We start from the raw sequence: 18129 nt of genomic DNA, 5'->3' as shown, positions 1-18129 counted from the left end.
TGTTCCATTGAAATCCGGGTGGACCTCAGTCGTGTATGAAAGTGGGATCCACCATCGTTGTTGCTTATTGTAGTCGAAATTTTCCAAAACGAATCTTTTCTGAAATATTTATTGCAAAACATAAATCTCTGGATCATAATATTTACATACTTTTTGTTGGTTACTCCTTGGTTGCTCTCTCAAACTTTGAATCATCAAAAAGTTCAAATATTGACTGAAAACATAACCTAACAATTGGGATATTTTTCATCTCACTCATTCACAAAAAACTTGTGGAGCGAGATAAGCAAGGAGAATGTCTCTCCATCCGTAATCTAAATATTGTAATATTGATCTAACTTTCCGCAGTGGAGGAAAAATAATTGGCTCCCACTGAATAAATACCTGCGGATTCTTGGATCTGAACCCGTTTGGATCATTCAGTTTTCCTCCGAAAGGTATACCATTGAGTGGAGCCCAGGTTGCAAAAACACGTTAGTATTCTTATCTCTACAATTAGGCTATTGACTTTGTTAATACTGGGATTGAACTCTGAAATTTTCTCCTGGATGCCGTAAGTACTCGGTTAGTCTTCCTATAGCTACAGATTGTCTTGGAGACTCTTGAATAACTTTTTAGTGCTCTTAAATTCTCCAGAATAATGTTTAAGAGAACTTCTACCAAAAAGACCTAAACTTAGAGCATGTATAACATTGTGATTATTACAGACTGCGTAAGGTTTGCGAGTTAATACGACTTACCTGATCAATAATTGCTTTGCCTTCTTCATAATCCCGGTTGACCGTGACTACCGGGTAGCCCCTTTGTAAGGTCCATGTACTCCAAATGTCACCAACACTTGTGTTTGCTGGTAGAGTATTGCTATTGCCGGAGCTGTTTACTTCTTTTTGTAGGATATCAAAAAATATGTCTTGATTTGCTGAGCTGAACTCTCTGGAAAGACAGGTTTAAGAATATATTCGTCCTCCTTACACTTCTGCACACCGAAGTAGATATCCAAGAAGTAAAAATGTCATACGAAACACGAATAATTCCATCCCTCGTAAAATATTTGCAGATTAAAGGCGCGGCTTTGAACCCACGATTTCAAAGCTCTGCAGTAATTTAAGAGCGAAAGAAAATGCCCGGCGGAGATGACTGCGAAGTCAATGAATGTGTGGACACATAAGAGAAGTTTGAAAACGAAGCTAGTAGCTTTACAACGATTACTTTTGGTGTCAATAAATTATAAAAGGTGTCAATAAAAAATTTTTCAAATAATTATAGATGCATATAGCATCTGGAGATAGTTAATATGTCAAGTCTCTCACGGTTAAAAAACTGCTGATTTTCCGAATGCAATTCATCGCCCAGAATCACCAGGTACCACTGATGTGACGTATTGGGAGGAAACAATTCTTCGTATAGAAGTATTCCTAAACTCTAGAAACAGTGTTATAACACTATAAGCAAAGCTTACTCTTACTTTGTGTACCCCTAAGATATATTTGGATCTTGAGAGAATATTTAAAACAAAATAAGAAGAATGTAATATTGAAGTAATATATGATCGTACAGATAACCGAGTTTTGAAATTCTTTAATTCATTATTTATTGGAACAATTAGAATTTCGATGAAGAATTCTTACCATTGAATTAAACTCGAACAATGATAATTCATATAGTAGTTATGACTAAAGCAAATTTTTCCAAATTCTTCTAATAGCTTAAAGTTTTTCTGAATGACGGTCGAAGTAAAAACCTCTTAGTCACTTTATCCTGCCAAATTTCAGTAGATCTGGGTTCACTGAACCGCTCTCCTATGCTTCTCATTTTAGCACCTATTACAATAAGCACCTTCATTAATAACTGATCATCAGCTTTGTCTACCGTAAATGATTATTTTTTAAATTATTTTTATTGAAGGTTTTGGAAACTTTTAACTTTGAGTAGTCAAGTGGTTATATGTACATATTTTATCTAATATTATATTAAAATTGCCATGTAGTATTTCATTGGCAATAAATTCTTCTTCGATAATATAAAAAATATTTCATAGATATTTAATTTTACCTTTCCTTAAGATATCTGCTCAGTCCTTGGAAAAATACTTTCCTAGTCAGGACATGTTCCATCATTCTAATGATTGATGAGCCTGTATGGAAGAAATGAGTGATTATGAATATATTTTGGCGATAAATATAACATAATGACAATTAACTTACATTTTTCAACAGATATATATATTTATTTATTTAAAAATAAACCATAAACACAGTAATCAACACGGAGGTCGGTCTTCGCAAAATTCGTGTATGTATCTGTGCATATATGTATCTGTGCATATATCTATCTTTTCTACCTCCTTTGAATGTCTACCCGCAGTCAGTCTCCTCTTCCCCCACCATGCCTAGTATTCCCTCATTTGTTTTCCTTTTTGTGCACTTCACTTTTCCCATCCTTCTCCACACTAATATTTCGAAAGCCTCAATTCTACCCCTACCATCTGGCTTCTATAACCATGTTACCACATCTCACAAAAGAAGTCTAGAATTTTTCAGAAATATATTATTATAACTTAAGATCATTAAAGACGCATTTTTTTAGGCCGTATGATTGGTATATCATAAGCCTTGCCACACCACTAGATAGCCGTCTTTATTTTGGGATGAAATTGAGAATATTGAGTTAAAACCTAACCCCAAAGTAGGTTGGTTGAGGGTGAGGTTGGACAGCAGCGTCAACTAGAACCGAACCCAGACCCAACAGTCAGGAGCTCAGAGATCTATCCATAGGTCCACTGCGCCCCGGAATCAAGATTTTTCCGATAGTAATAATTACATATAAGTCTCAAAAACAATGAAAATAATATTTATTCCGCAAAACATGGAATCCTAGCCACCAACACTAAGTATTTGAACTTAATTGACTGAGAATGTAAATACATTATTAAAAATTAGAAAAGACCGCGAACAGACAAGTAGGACAGAATACCGATAGTCTTTAAAATCAAAAATAGAATCTATTTATCTATGCGCCTATTTGGTTCAACACTTATATATTCAATATGTTTAACGGATTTCGTCTTCATTTTTATTTATTTTCAGTTCATAAACGCTAATATTTATTGTGCTTACTTTTTTAATAACACCGTAGGGCAAATAATCATAAAAATAAGGCAAAAATGGCTTCTCTCATCCATGGAGGGAGATAATCGCTAACAATGCTGGTTTTTATAAAAATTTCCCTCGAGTTAACACTGTCACAAGTTTATTTATTCTGTTATTTAGGCTTTTGCTCTGGAGTTTAATACGCACTATTCCTCCTTAATGGGTTATCTCAGTATTTAAACAATATTTGTTTTTGTTTTGATTTAACTTGGCTTATAAATGAAATGGTTGATCATCTAACTTTTCAGAACATATTTACCTACTTGGATGATGGTTATGAAGCTTATTAAATTTAGGTTATTAATATGCACTTTGAAATGCATTTGTAATTGACTATCATACACTAACCTTTTCCATATGTGATATCACTGGATGAATAATCATTAATGTTCGGATCGATAACGTTATAAACGATTGACTTCGTGTATTCCATGGCATCGGAAATGAATGGCGTTTGCATGTTGTCCTGAACGAACTGCTCCATTAGTCTCCAGGCTGGTTGAATCTGGAATAATAACAGCGGAGCATCCTTCTAATATAAGTTTACCAACACATATTTTAATATTGTGCTTGAAATAATTGCATGGACACATACTGGCTGCCAGATCTTCTTTGTCTATCATATAGAGAAGGAAAAAGGCATGGTATGGATAATAGATTGTAAGAAGGGAGTGAGCAAGTAACACGCCAGAAGGGGAGGACCTGTGCCTAACTTTTCACGTGGCAAGGGTGTCTCCCTTCACCATTTCAATCGTGAAGTTTGTCCTCATTTTATCATAAATAAAATCGTGATTTCTTTTCAATCCATTTTAGCCATGTTCATATTCATTCATTTTTCCACCCTTAGATTTGTCATAGCTGTTCTATTCAGAACTTTTGCGATGCCAACATGGCTGTTAAATGTTTTTATCGGTCAATGTGTAGCTATGGATGCGAAGTTAAGGATATTGGCAGAAGATGTAAATTTACCAGTTATTTTGTACCCCAACGTTATTGTTGGCTGACAGTCTTTCTGGCTTACAAAGGCCTTTAGACCTCAGACCTCTTTGTGAGAGCCCACTATACCTATCGCGTACTACAAAACATCCTGAATAGCTTCAACGATGCAAGAAGGGGTATTAAAGTAAGTGTAAATGCGTCCAAAAAAAATGAGTCGGGTACTACAAGAAGATTGGGACGACGTACGGTAACAATAAACCGTGAAAAAATTGAATGATTTTGCATATAATAATAGGATGTAATGAAAGCCGGAGGATGGAAGCGAGTGGAATGAGTCGAATTCCAGCAGGAAGGATTTTAGTGACAAGTAGATTATTTAAAATACTGAATCTTTTTGTAGACAGTACTTTTTTTAGATTAGCAAAGTGGTTTCCCTCCCCAATATTGACTGGAAAGGAAACTTAGTTATGATATAATTAGCATAAATTTCAAATGAATGCGCTGGGTATGAGGATACCTGAGGAATGTATGCGATTGAAATAGATGATACAGGGTGGGGAATGAGTGTCTGTAGGGGTGATTCAGAGGTAAAATTCGAAGTTACGGGTACAGATGATCATATATGAAACAGAATGTGAATGTGGCTGATGCGAATAAAGTATGCTGGAATAGATCAGATGACGTGTGACCTATTGTCTGCGAATGTGAAGTTACGTAAATTCCTATGTGTAATAATAAAACTTTAAAAAGCTCCAATAACGTTATTTTTGGTCCAGTGGCCATCAACAGAGTGACGTAAGGGCTTGGATGTCAGTACTGAAGAGAAGACGTCAGTACTGAAGCACTGTTCGATGTCAAGTGAAAAATGAAGTTGGCGATGGGGGGCGAGAGGGGGAGGTGTAGCAATGTCGGGGAAGGGGTATGGAGAGATGGGCAGAGGGTGCATTGTTAGAAATGTCCGTTGGTATATTTTAAATTCTGGCCAGTTAAAAACCTTTTGCTAATTGGATAAGTGGGCTGCTAATGATGCCTGGCTCGTCGTTCATCACATTTTCTTGTCAAATGTGTATGTGTACGCTTTCGGTGGCGTTGAGTTTTAAGTTATCTCTCTGATTGATTAAAGTTGAACATATAATTGAGCGTGATTACGTGGACAGTTTCATTTATGAGTTTTGCACCAGCTGATCGGTTAAAACGACCGTTATTGTAATGAGCTAGGTGCTCTTTGAACCTGATGCTCGGGTTTCGTCTAGTTAGTCCTACATACGAGCGTTGGCAAATGGTACATTTAATCTCGCAACAAAAAAGCAGTTTATAAGACATGCCTGCCAACTCCAGATAGAGCTAAACGTTGCTAACCTCACTCACAAACACAATCGTAATAAAACAATCATGCAACAACTCAAAGACAAAGACTGGTATTACCTCAAATCAGACAATGGAAACTACTCCACAGTCATACTCGACAAATCAGAATAATCGAACGCACCATAAACACTATCCCTGACGGTCCATATGACGAAATCCACAAGAATCCACTCAATAAGATGAACACAGACACTAACTTTGGACTTAATCACTGAATAAAAATTGTAGTAAAAAAGTTACGCTTTACATTAAAACCCGAAAACAAGAGAATTCCCAAACTTTATGCACTATCAAAGACTCACAAATTCGGTAACAAAATGGCACCTATCATTTCACCCATAAAATCTCCCACCTACAAACTAGCTAAATGGCTTACCTCGGAATACAAAGCGCTTGGCTCCGAAGAATCATTCGAAGTCGAAAAAAAGACTTCGCACGCAACATACAACATTTACGAGTACACCTTCAAGATTTACAACTTCACAACGAAATAATTGTATCGTGTGATATTAAAAATCTCTTTCCCAATGTCCCCATACCCACGTCACAGAGGACTTTTTTAGCACGGAGCAAATTACCCCAGAGAAAATTAAAGAATACATAACACAAGCAAAACTATACACATTTTCAATTTAATAACACATACTATACGCAAATATAAGGTCGGCGATGGGTAACCCCTTATCTTTCTTCGTCGCCAACGTATTCTTCAACAATTTTGAGAAAGCATGCTAAAAAAACTTCAGTTATTTCCCCAGCACATGATTGAGATATGTCGATGACATATCTGTCATATTTGATACCAGCAAATGCGACATCAACAGCTTTATCGACGAATTGAACAGTAAACACGAGATAAGAAAGTCTACATGTGAAATAGAACAGAACAATTCACTCTCATTTTAGACATACCAGATATCAGATGTAAATGTGTGCTAGAATTCGACATTTATAGGCCACGGACACACACCGAAAACTTCCTAAAAACCGACTCAACAACCGCACAGTCGCAACAACCATACAAATATGGCGACCTTCAAGTTATTTATACAGCGACTACTTATAGTACCCCTAGACAAATAACGGTAAATCAACGAGCTAATGCATCGCCAAAACCAACAAATACAAACTTCTAACTATAGAAAAAATGCCACAGCAAAAAAAATAAAGTTAATAACAAATACACTACGCACACAACACAATATAAGACTCTAAATAAGAAATTCATTGCTATTCCCAACTACCCCATCCTTACCAATGGACTACAAAAAGAGTTCAAACAAGTCGACACAACACCACACAACTAAACCCGAACATACTTAAGAATCTCTTAGGGTGCCCTAAAGACCAAACTCCCACGTTAGAAAAATCAGGGATTAACGAGATTAAATGCCGCACTTGCCAACGCACGTATGTAGGACAAACTAGACGAAACCAGATCATCAGGTTCAAAGAGCACCTTGCTCATTACAAAAACGGTCGTTTTATCCAATCAGCTGGTGCAAAACGGGTTTGGATTAAAGACTTTTCGAATGGTCGGGCTCAAAGAGTAATGATAGATGGAGTTTGCTCAAATGCAGTAGAAGTTACTTCATGTGTTCCCTAGAGAAGGGCTATCGGACCTCTTTTATTCCTACTTTACCTTAACGACATTGACTCCGTAGTCACTAGTAAGGTTCGTTTATTTTCCGACAATGCAATGGTTTATAGATACATCCGTGGTCCTGAGGACACAGCAGCTTTGTGGGATGACCTTAATGCTATACAACGCTGGTGCGACACTTGGCAATTAGAATTAAACTTAAAAATTGCGTATTCATTATTTTTTTGGAAAAAAGTAATTCCCACCCGAACGCCTACTGCATTGGGGGCACCGAAATGGAATTCGTAGACTCAATTAAATACTTAGGCGTTACCCTCGATCACGATTTCTCCTGAGTGAAATACCTGCGGAAATATGTGGAAAAGGCAACAAAAAATTAGGATTATTAGATGAGGCTTGGTAAATGTAATTAAAAGGTCAAAGGGAAATGTTATTTGTCGTTGGTTAGGCCTCATTTAGAATATGCTGCAAGTATATGGGATCCTCACGAAGTTGGATTGATTGCCGAATTCGATTGCGTGCGGCGTAGAGGAGCTAGATTTGTAAAACGTTGTTATGATAAACTTAGTAGCGCATCCAAAATATTTGAGGAGTTAGGCTGGGAATCACTCACAGAGCGAAGGTTAAATTACCGATTGAAGCTCTTGCATAAATTGGAAGGAGGTCTCTTTAGTAGTAATGTTGAAAATATATTATTACCCCCATCGCACTACGGTAGGAGAGATCATGTTAATAAAATGAGAGATTAAATGTTAAACAGATGGATTTAAGGTGTCATTTTTTCCACGAAATAGAGCGGATTATAATAGCATTGATTGACCGCGGTAGGGTCATTTTTGAGTATAATTATTCTGGCATGTATTCACCCCCTGCCTCACAACCTGGCGGTGGTTTCAGGGTATATATAAATAAAAAAATAAAATAAAACTCAAAAGTGAAACAGGTCACGCAATCACGCTCAAATGATTAACGTTAATCAAAAATATTTGACGTTTTATTACCCCCATCGTACTACAGTGGGAGAGATTATGTTAGTGAGATTAGAGAGATTAAGTGAGGAACAAATAATTTTAGGATATCATTTTTGCCACGAACGATGGGGGATCATAATAGTATTATCCGACCGCGGTGGTGTCATGTTCGGGTGAAAGTTGGCCTGGTGTGTGTTCACCCCCTGCCACACACCCTAGCGGTGGCTTGCAGGGTGCCTGAATAAATGAATAAAATAAATAAATAGACAGAAAATTTCAAACTCCACGCCACCGAAAGCGTACACAAACACATGCGGCAAGAAAATATTATGAACAACTAGCCAGGTATCATTAGCGGCCCACTTATCCAATTAGTTAAATATTTTAAAGAGGTCAAAATTCAAAATATATCAACAGACATTTCTAACAATGCACCCTCTTCCCGTCTCTCCCTACACCCTCCCCGACATTGCTACACCTCCCCCTCTCCATCCCCCCTTCCCGCCAGCTTAATTATTCACTTGACATCGAACAGTGCTTCAGTACTGACATCTTCTCTCTGTCAAGCCCTTACGTCGCTCTATTGATGGTCACTGGACCAAAATAAAGTTATTTAAAGCTTTCTAAAGTTTTCTTATTATTGCATATAGGAATTGATTTAACTTCACGAAGATAGATCAGTATGGAAGAAAATCAGCGAGACCGGCTTAGTTTCCTTTTGTAATATAATTTCACGTTTTTCTTAATGGCACTCGCCTTTAGAGTAAAACAGTAAAGGGCGGAGTAATGTAGTTGTCAAAGTTAATGTACAAGATTATCCGCTATGGTAGGTTTATTGAACTCACTATAAAACTATGACACCAGAATAAAACTGTTACTGGAAGAGGGGATGCCGATGTATGGAAAATGATTTCGGGAGATTTGTTGATGACAATGCTCTTGACGATTTGCATTCCTTGATAACGATTAGTGAAAAATTGAAGCACAAAGAAACGAAAGAAGAAATTATGACTGTCAAAAAATTGCCATTATCTTTGTGCTCGACGTAGGGTTGGAGACGATAAATTATTTTTTTCGGAAGTACGCTTGAGTTGATGCGATGAAATGGTAGACTGATATGTGAGTTAATCATGCATGTGGCGATACTATTTTAAAATATATCCTCATTTTGTAGAAATACGGTCACAATCGTTTTTTTTTCCTTTTTGCCCTCTGGATTAAACTATCATGTCTGGTCACGGTGGTAGATACGGTTCCATCGCCCACATCTGGCCTTGTCACTTTGACTTTTTATTGATTTGCAAAGCATCTTGAACTATAAATACACCGCTTACATTTAAGGTTATCTCCCATCGCTATCGTCAATATGATATACCCATGGGTAAATGCCAATGAAAGTTGAAGGAGATTTTTTGGTTTGTTGGAAGGAGTAGAGAAAAAGAAATTGGAGGAGACGAAAATGCGATGCTACAGAAAAAAAGAAGAAAAGAGTAACAAATCTCTAAGTTCTTCGGCGAGTGAGTGAAGAGAGAAGCCAATGGAGGGTACCTAAAATAATATGGAAGGTAATTGGGCATATTCGAAACTATGATAATTTACTGAGGATCATGATTGAAGGAAAAAATGGAGGATAAGAATTATAGAGGAATGCCTAGGATTAACAACGAGGAGCAGATAATGGTAAATACAGGTGATATAAGGGAGTTGAGGCAAATCAAATCGCAAATTGATAACCCATAATGATAAATTAGGATTTTACTGATCGATTAAACTTTTTTCTCTCCGGGATCTTCAATCAATCATGCCCCCTGGATGCATAAACATTTTACTGAATGCAATGGCAATTCACATGTCGTTAAATTGGACCGTTTTCTACGATGAGTGAGACTACGTTAAATCAAGGAATAAGGGTAAAAGGAGCCATACAATAAGTGCAAGTTTTAAGGTCGACAATAACTTCATGGTGAAGTATCTGTTGCCATTCACATGATTGCATAACTCTCCTTGCAAAGCACTCACCAAATCAGTGACTACATACATCCAGTATTCTGCGAATCCCTCGTTTAGCCATAAAAAGGACCACCATTCCGGGCTTACGAGGTCACCAAACCATTGATGGGACAGTTCGTGTGCCACGACTGTGATAACTTGTTGTTTATCGAGGCTAGTAGATGTATTTTCCTGGTAGAGGAGATCGGTCTCCCTTGAAAATAGAAAATTAACCACTCAATTAGTCGTCACCATACACTCGTGTGCTGGACTGAAGCCATAATTTCATAAAATGATAGTCACATACATTTTTAAGCCATTTATGTAAAATTGCAGGCTATATTTACAACAAACCAACCTTTATGCACATGATAATGGTTGATATGTTCCCCGAAATCGTCTAAAATATAAATTTTAAAAATAACATTAAATATAAATGTGGTGGCTTTAAGAGGTGAATGTTCATCTCAGTGACCCTTCATGATTGTCATTAACAATACTTGCACATATATTCCTCATGTTTCGATTATAAAATGCCTTCACAACTGTTGGAACTCTTACGCAGAAAAAAAACTTCATCGTGCCCTTTGTACCGTAGGAAGTTGTATAAAGCACTTGAAACACGGTACCACTTCATTTTTTTGGGCATAGAAGTGCCCAATAGCAAGAAATTTCTTGAATTTTTAAAGGATAAAAACAAATTTTTGGCGTTTGTGTTCCGAGTAATTTGTAAATTATTTCGTTTTTATTCCAGTTCTTTGGCGAGATTTACACTCACTGGATCAATCTTTGTGTTCGTTGGTAGGTTGGCGTTAACATTTTAATTTGCAACCCTTCCTGCTCCTTGAAATGGAAATTGATTTGTCATGCCTACTTTCATGCCATAAAAATTGTTTGATTCTAGAAATTAGCACACCAACACGGTTTTGAAAACAATTTAATGATATTTGTCCACGAATTGAACAGTCTGACATAGTTTTAATTTCTTAAGAAAACCCACATAGATTAGTCCGTGGTCAAATAATGAAATTAATCCTTTTTCAGGAAAATCCAAAGGAAACCCCCAGCGCCTTTAAATATACACGCATGTACAATTTGAAAAAGCATATCGTACAGACCTGAAGGTTACCATACCCCAGTTCTCCATTGCTCCGGCAGCAAAATCAGGGACCGCAACGAGGTCCATTTTTGGTAAGGTGTAATTTATGGATGTTATACTCTTCATCACATCTAAAACTTTCGGTCCCACCTCCGCGCTGTAGCTGGTTCGACTTATAGCCTTCTTCCTCGACCACACCCGGAATTTTTTGTCTGCATCTGGAGGGTTTGCTGCGAATTTAGAGACGGCAAACGCCACCAAGTACGTGGACATTTTCGGAGATTGTTGATAAATGTCCATGACGTATCCGGGAGGCAAATCAGCTCTACATTAAAGGCGTGCATGAAAAAAAATAAAGCAAATCATTGTGGAGGTTATTTGCACGGGTACAGACTCTCATCCCAGGAATATGAGAGGATAACAATCAATCTGGCATATTTATCGGGGCAGTTGTTAGCGTGAAAAATATTCTTCTAATGCTTTTGACTTTTAAAAGAGCTTCCTATCCATTGATTTTATCTAAGGGCGCAGATCAATGCTAACCCAAAGCTGGTGTCCACATTTCATGCATTTTCCTACCGAACCCGAAGATGTATCAAACTTTCAAATAGAGACAACTCTTTATTTTTTACATATTTAATTAGTTGCTTCAGGCTTTTCTTTCGTATCAATTTCTTATTTTCCAACAATTACGTTTATGCTCCTCACGATTATAATCTTCTTTACAAAGCCTCAAAATCATTTATTTCTTCTTTTTAATGCATTACTTTCTACCCTTATCGCCTCTTATCTTCCCACTTCGACTGTCTTAGAGTAATGCTATTTTTTAAATGTACTCTTATGTCTCATTCACTGTTTTTCTTTCGTCAACAATTGCGTTCCAACCGAATTCGATCTTATTTAAACAATTTTCAATGCAAGCTCGCCTAGTACACTCTTCCAATGTCTATAAACATTTCCTCAGCTATAAATCTTTATTTATTCTTTCCAGCGATTTCATGTTGGCATTAGGATATTGATTACAACGAATTCATTAGCTTTCGATACACGTACCTACTTTTATAGACCATCACATCTTTTTATTAGACTAAATAAATATATCAGAGTATTTTTCTACATGTAAGAAGACCTGTTCAATCATGTGACAATCCAGTGTTTATGCAGGCAAGCGGTCATAAAAAGGAATAACTAAGTGGCGTATACAATTAACTACATGAAATAATTGCAAATGTACCTGGAAGTAAACACTGAACGGAGATGAGGGAGGGATTGAAATCAGCGGTTGGCGAAGGAAGAGATGGAAATTGATACGATAGGAAGCAGATGCAGATTGGAATCACAATTTAGTGTCAATGAACTGCAATGTTAATTTTAGAAGAAATAACCATGGGATGAGGTTTCAAATGGAAACTTAAACACTCAACTCTGGCGAAAAGGAAGGAGTGTGAGGAGACTGTTGATCTGAAAGAAATCTGAAAGAGGATAAGGGGACGAGTATAGTAGAAAAATGTTGGAATTACCTTTAACTAGGGATAATGAAAGGTGAAAAGGAAGTATTGGGATTGATAAATAGGAAAAGCATTAGGAAGCCAAGGATTTTATACAAAACTATTAGAAAGATAGATGAGAGAAGGAAATGGAAAAACGTGACTAAACAATAAACTAAAGAACTAAACAATAAGCTAAAGTGAGAAATAAATTGGGCAAAAATAGGGAATGATAGAACGAGTAGTGTAAAATATGAAGAGTTGACAGTGACAAGGTGAAATGAGCGCACTATACAGATAGGTGAAGGGACTTAAAGAATTTAGGAAAGGAAAAATCCTTTCATACTATTAGAGATGCAATGGGTTATATATCAATCGAAGCAGAAGGGGTCCCGGCATCCTGGAGAGAATATATAAGGAAACTAGAAGGTAAAGATAGAGGAGAGTGAGCTTGTATAAAGAAAGGAAATATGATGCCAAATAGGATAGCTTAGGACCAGGAATGCGAGATGCCATAGGCATTAAAACACACGAATTTGAAGAACGCTGTGGGAATATATAGAATATCTGCAGAAATACTCGAGAGTTTAAAAAATACCGGGGAATCGGAGAGTGTTTATGGATTTACCCATAATATTTATGAGGAAGGAATTCGGCCAGAAGAATTTGCTGGGTCAGTGTTTATACCATTAAAAAAGGGGAAAAGCAGCGGTATGAGAGGACTATAGGGCAGTAAGTTTGACTGCACATGAAAAATAGGTAGTACCTAAGAATATCATAAAAAAGATGGAAGGAGAGCAAATGATTACTTACGAGAAGATTTCTTAAGGTTTATAAAGTGGATGGATAGGCGTGATCAGATATGAGTCATTCCATTATTAGAAAGCACTATAGAATACTATAATCAAGTAGTATAGAATGCTATAATCATGATGTATTTGTATGCTATGTGGATTTTAATATGTCGTATGCAGAGGAAATATTAGAGGAGGCATGGACAGGGCTTGAGGCAGGAATGAAAGTAAGTGGGGAACTTATCAATAAGATTTGAGGATGGTCAAGCGTTAGCTAGTCAAATGATACCAATTATAGCTTAGCACATTAAAAATCATGGCGATAGGTATGGGATGAGGATTAGATATACAAAGATAAATTAATGAGGTATTAAAAATACTATATATAATAAATGATAATAAATACGTAATAATAAAATAATATGTTTACAAAGAGATTGGATTGAACGTGGATTCAGTGACAGCCATTTAAACAATAATGAAAAGATATAAATAAGAATATTATAGCTGAAACTTTGATATGGAGTGTAGTTTAATATGTCTTGGAAACTTGGTCATTTGGACAACAGAATAGACGTAGACTGGAACCTTTTGAGATATGGGTGTGGAGAAGAATGGGAGAAGAATGGAAAAATTAAATGGGCGGAAAGGGAAAAAGCGAAGAAATTCTAGGTGAAGTGCACGGTAGGGGAAGGGAGGATGAGATACCAAGGAGTAACGCAATTTTGAAGACGGCGACCAAGGGAGAATGCAGGCGAATTGAAATGGAGTGGAGAAAAGAATAGTTACGTATTTTGGATAATATTAAGGAAGGTAGAAAGAATACAGAGCTGAAGAACGAGTTAATGTGGTATTTAGTATGAAGCTCAAGGATATTTAGTACCTTGTCACTTAGGGCTACATATGTAAGTAATATCTGGGTTCATCTTACACATGCCCTTATCCAGTTGACTACTGCTAATGATAAAAATATATTTCTAATGCGAAGATGATTAAGGACCACCAAGTGATGCCTAATTAATTTAAGTTTAAGTCCGTCTTTAAATTTATCACATGCACTCATCTCTAATGTAACTTAGCTAATTCATATTTGTTATCATTAGACCCAATGCATTGGTCATAGCTATGACGCCGATTCTACTCTCCCCCGCTATAAAATCCACTGTTGCAGTAACTCCAATAAATCCCGCTATTTTTCCAGTTCATATCACGAAAAAGAAACTTGTGTGTACAGCTTCCCTCCATTTCTTAATTGATGTATTCAAATTTTCTTGTTCGCGGTATCGTTCAAAAATGCTGTTTCTTATTCTGGGGGTCACTAATTTTTTTCCCTCCCTGTGGCAAACTGATTGTGTGTGTGGTAAACACATTTCATGAGGGTGATTGCCGAGGTTTTGCCTCCCCTGATACCAGCGCTAGTGTTCTTAGTGATGTAGTTACTAAGGATCATCATTTCCTGACCGTTTTATTTTCATTTAAAAGAATTGAGTTGGTTCCCATATACTTTGTCTATATTGTTTTTGACGTGATCATTACTTGGGCGATAGCTGCTCAACTGGGATGAACTGCTTTTTAACCGCATGATTGATATACGGACGCGTATGTTCATATGTTAATCATGCGGTCTACCTTTCGTCACGCTGCCATCGGTCAATCGGCCAGTGGCCATCGGTGGTGGCCAGGAGCAACAAGCATATCTCCCGATTGAAGTTTTCAGCGCCCTAATATCGAAAAAGTGTTTCCACCAAGTCAAAGTGCACATGAAGGATAAGTTTTGTACTGACTGAGATCAAATGAACCAAGATTAGAACTGAAACGAAGATTTCGTCGGTATATTATAAAACATTGATATCGAAACGTTTTACAATGGATGACCTACTTACCCCTTCGTAGTAGTCCTTACGATGGGCATGTTACTCAGAGTAGTCATGTTCTTTGGTCGGGCAATGCTGATGGAGAACATAGCCTTGAGACGTGACTCGTCAAAGCAAGGGAATGCTTTCCTGGCACTAATCGCTTCAAATTGGGTCACAGCCATCCATCTTTAAAGAGAGAAAACAAGTCTATGGGTATATGTTTCAACAAGATAAATCTTATGCTTTCTCTACTTCTTCGGTGTGCCATATACAGACATACTTCGGAGTCGTGTATATTTCTCCGTTAACATTCCAGAATTTCCTTATGAAAACTGAATATCATTCAATTTACGCATTTTGGTCAAGCCGATACTTTAAAAGTTAAAAATTATTTTGCGGTCATTCATTTATGCATTCTTTTCAAGCTCAAGGAGTCACATTTTATCTGTAGTGGTTATATCATTAAGGAAAGAAATGGCGGTGTTTTTAATTTAAATTAGGGCAATGGTCAAACTAATAATCGGCAATGAGAGAGACAATTGGCAACATTAAATCCCTGAAATCAATCTCTTTCGAAAAACTTTTAGCTTCTTATCCTGTTTTTCCCCGGTAAAAAAATTAAACTCTTTCATGGTGAATGAGAATTCTGCAAAGTATTTTCAATCAAGAGGTTAATTAAGAGACAGTAATATCACGAGAGGAAATGGCAATAAATGAAGAACTCGAAAAAGGAAGGAAAGGATTTAATCACCAAGGAAGAAAAGAGTTATTGTTAGAATATTTTTATATCTTAATTTTGTTCTTTCGTCTTAGCATCTTAAAGGAAAAATGTTTACATACTCTATACCCCCAGTCTCGTTCTCGTAAGAGCACACGTAGAATCCATCCAAGTCTTCCTGTAACATTCCTTTGAATTTCATGGTTAATGTGTAATTGCTACCCTTGGTCAAAGGTTTCGTCAGGTAGAGGACATGGAAATCTCTGTCCTCGTAATTGGTTGCATTTATTATACTAATGTTTGTATTTGGAGAATTCATATCGTATAGACTATGCTCTGTGACGTTTAATCCCTTGGTGTGCAAAGTTATAGATTTGGTGCTGTTTTGCACGAAAAATCCGATTGTTACGGTCCCCGTGAAGGAGAAATTTCCCACCTCCATAATAGGTATCATTTTCAAGTCATAAGCCATGGGTATGATATCATTAGGAAGCCGATAATAGTTAGGATCAATTGCATCTCCATTTCTCACAACTGTTTCAAGTGGTTTTCTGTGTACATTCTTTCCGAGTACTGTGGCTGCTTCAATCAGAATTCCAAAGATTATCAATGCCTTTAAATGCATTTTTGGAAGTGATTTTCATCAACTTAATGGGTCTGAAAGAAACGAGAATATTAATATGTTAAAAAGAACGTGATAATTAGTAAGTTTGCAAGTGTATCAGAATTTTATATGGTATAAAAATGCATAAACAGGGTTGCACCCAAAAGTGGTAGGACTGATTTTCTCTGGCGCGAACGGAGCGGTGGAGAGGGGTCTGCCTGGCAGGGTAAGGTGAAGGGGGCTCTTAGCAACAGACCAATACCAACCTCAGTCGCCTGCGGGCTGTCGTTGAGTGAGGATACCGTTTTTAGTGAAGGAAGTTTTTTGTCCGCGTCGAAAAACAAAATGAATCTGAATTTAGAGCAACGTTATTCCGTGAAGTTTTATGCGAAACTCGGGAAGACGGCAACTGAGACCCTCGATATGATCAAGCATGCTTATGGGGACACTGCCTTAAGCCGTTTCACAGTATTTGAGTGGCACAAGTTGTTTAAAGAGGGTAGGGAGCTCGTTGAAGACGACCATCGCTCCGGACGGCCGTCGACGGCAAGAACCGACACGAATGTGGACAGAGTGAGGACACTGTGAACACAGACCGACGCTTAACCAGCGAAGAAATTGCAGACCAGTTGGATCTGCCTGTATCCAACGTTCAACGCATTATTTCACAGGATTTGGCCATGCGCAAGGTGTGCGCCAAGATGGTGCCGAAAATTCTGAGTGTCAACCAACAGGCAACGCGTGTGCGCATTTCCGAAGAAGTGTTTGCCAATTTGCACCGAGATGAAAATTGTTCGGACAATGTGATAACTGGTGATGAAACATGGGTTTTTCAATATGACCCCGAAACGAAAAGACAATCCGCGGAATGGCACACTTCCGCGTCCCCACGTCCAAAAAAGGCTCGCATGAGCAAATCAAAAATCAAAACGATGTTGATTGTGTTTTTCGACCGTCATGGAGTGGTTCACAACGTGTTTGTCTCACCAGGGGAGACTGTGAATGCGAACTTTTATGTGCAGGTGCTCACCCACCTCCGAGAACGCGTGAAAAGATTCCGACCGGCCATCGCAAACTGCTGGGTGCTTCATCATGACAACGCGCCGTGCCATGGCGCGCTCGTCGTCAGACAGCTCCTGGCCAAATACGGCGTTGCCACGTTGCCGCACCCGCCCTATTCTCCCGATCTGGCACCACCGGAATTCTTCTTCTTCCCCCTGATGAAAAGACAGCTCAAGGGACGACGTTTTGACTCGATAAAGGCCGTTCAAGAGGCTTCGACGAGGGTCATCAACGGCATCCTCAAATTTCCAGCGGGCGTACGGGGAATGGGAGCAACGTTATACTAAGTGTGTAGCAGCTCAAGGAGCATATTTTGAAGATTATTAAGTCGATGTAAGAATATCGTCAATAAAATTCTTGTAAAAAAATCAGTCCTACCACTTTTGGGTGCGACCCTGTATACAGGGTTCGTCCGGAAAATAAGTGTACTGACTCCTGGGCTGGGCGCGCCACTCCAGGCGCGCCCAGCACCGCTCTGACGGGCTGCGAT

General features: G+C 37.9%; 2 protein-coding genes across 2 annotated transcripts in view; both read right to left on the bottom strand.

The window, feature by feature from the left end:
* Positions 1–18129, bottom strand: part of LOC139690069 (uncharacterized) — a 146526-nt gene that overhangs the window by 48519 nt on the left and 79878 nt on the right. The window lies entirely within an intron of this gene.
* LOC139691016 (aminopeptidase N-like) lies at positions 161–16175 on the bottom strand. The gene is made up of 8 exons (XM_071588730.1): positions 16096–16175; positions 15283–15441; positions 11138–11443; positions 10050–10233; positions 3498–3654; positions 2053–2134; positions 741–933; positions 161–184 (listed from the first exon to the last, which is right to left on the bottom strand). Exons 1-8 carry the CDS (start codon positions 16173–16175, stop codon positions 161–163), a joined length of 1185 nt encoding a protein of 394 aa, XP_071444831.1.

The sequence above is a fragment of the Hetaerina americana genome, unplaced genomic scaffold, assembly GCF_022747635.1.
Source record: "Hetaerina americana unplaced genomic scaffold, ioHetAmer1.1.p SCAF_3, whole genome shotgun sequence".
Classification (NCBI taxonomy): domain Eukaryota; kingdom Metazoa; phylum Arthropoda; class Insecta; order Odonata; family Calopterygidae; genus Hetaerina; species Hetaerina americana.
This window is presented reverse-complemented; position numbering and strand designations above follow the sequence as displayed.

Excerpts from the sequence above, each read along its gene's own strand:
- LOC139691016 (XM_071588730.1), bottom strand. The coding sequence starts at position 16,175 with ATGAAATTCAAAGGAATGTTACAGGAAGACTTGGATGGATTCTACGTG. Across the intron at positions 934-2,052 it reads AGCAGATATCTTAAGGAAAG|AGAGTTCAGCTCAGCAAATC; the intron begins GTAAAATTAAAT and ends CTGTCTTTCCAG. Across the intron at positions 185-740 it reads GCAAAGCAATTATTGATCAG|TTTGAGAGAGCAACCAAGGA; the intron begins GTAAGTCGTATT and ends GATGATTCAAAG.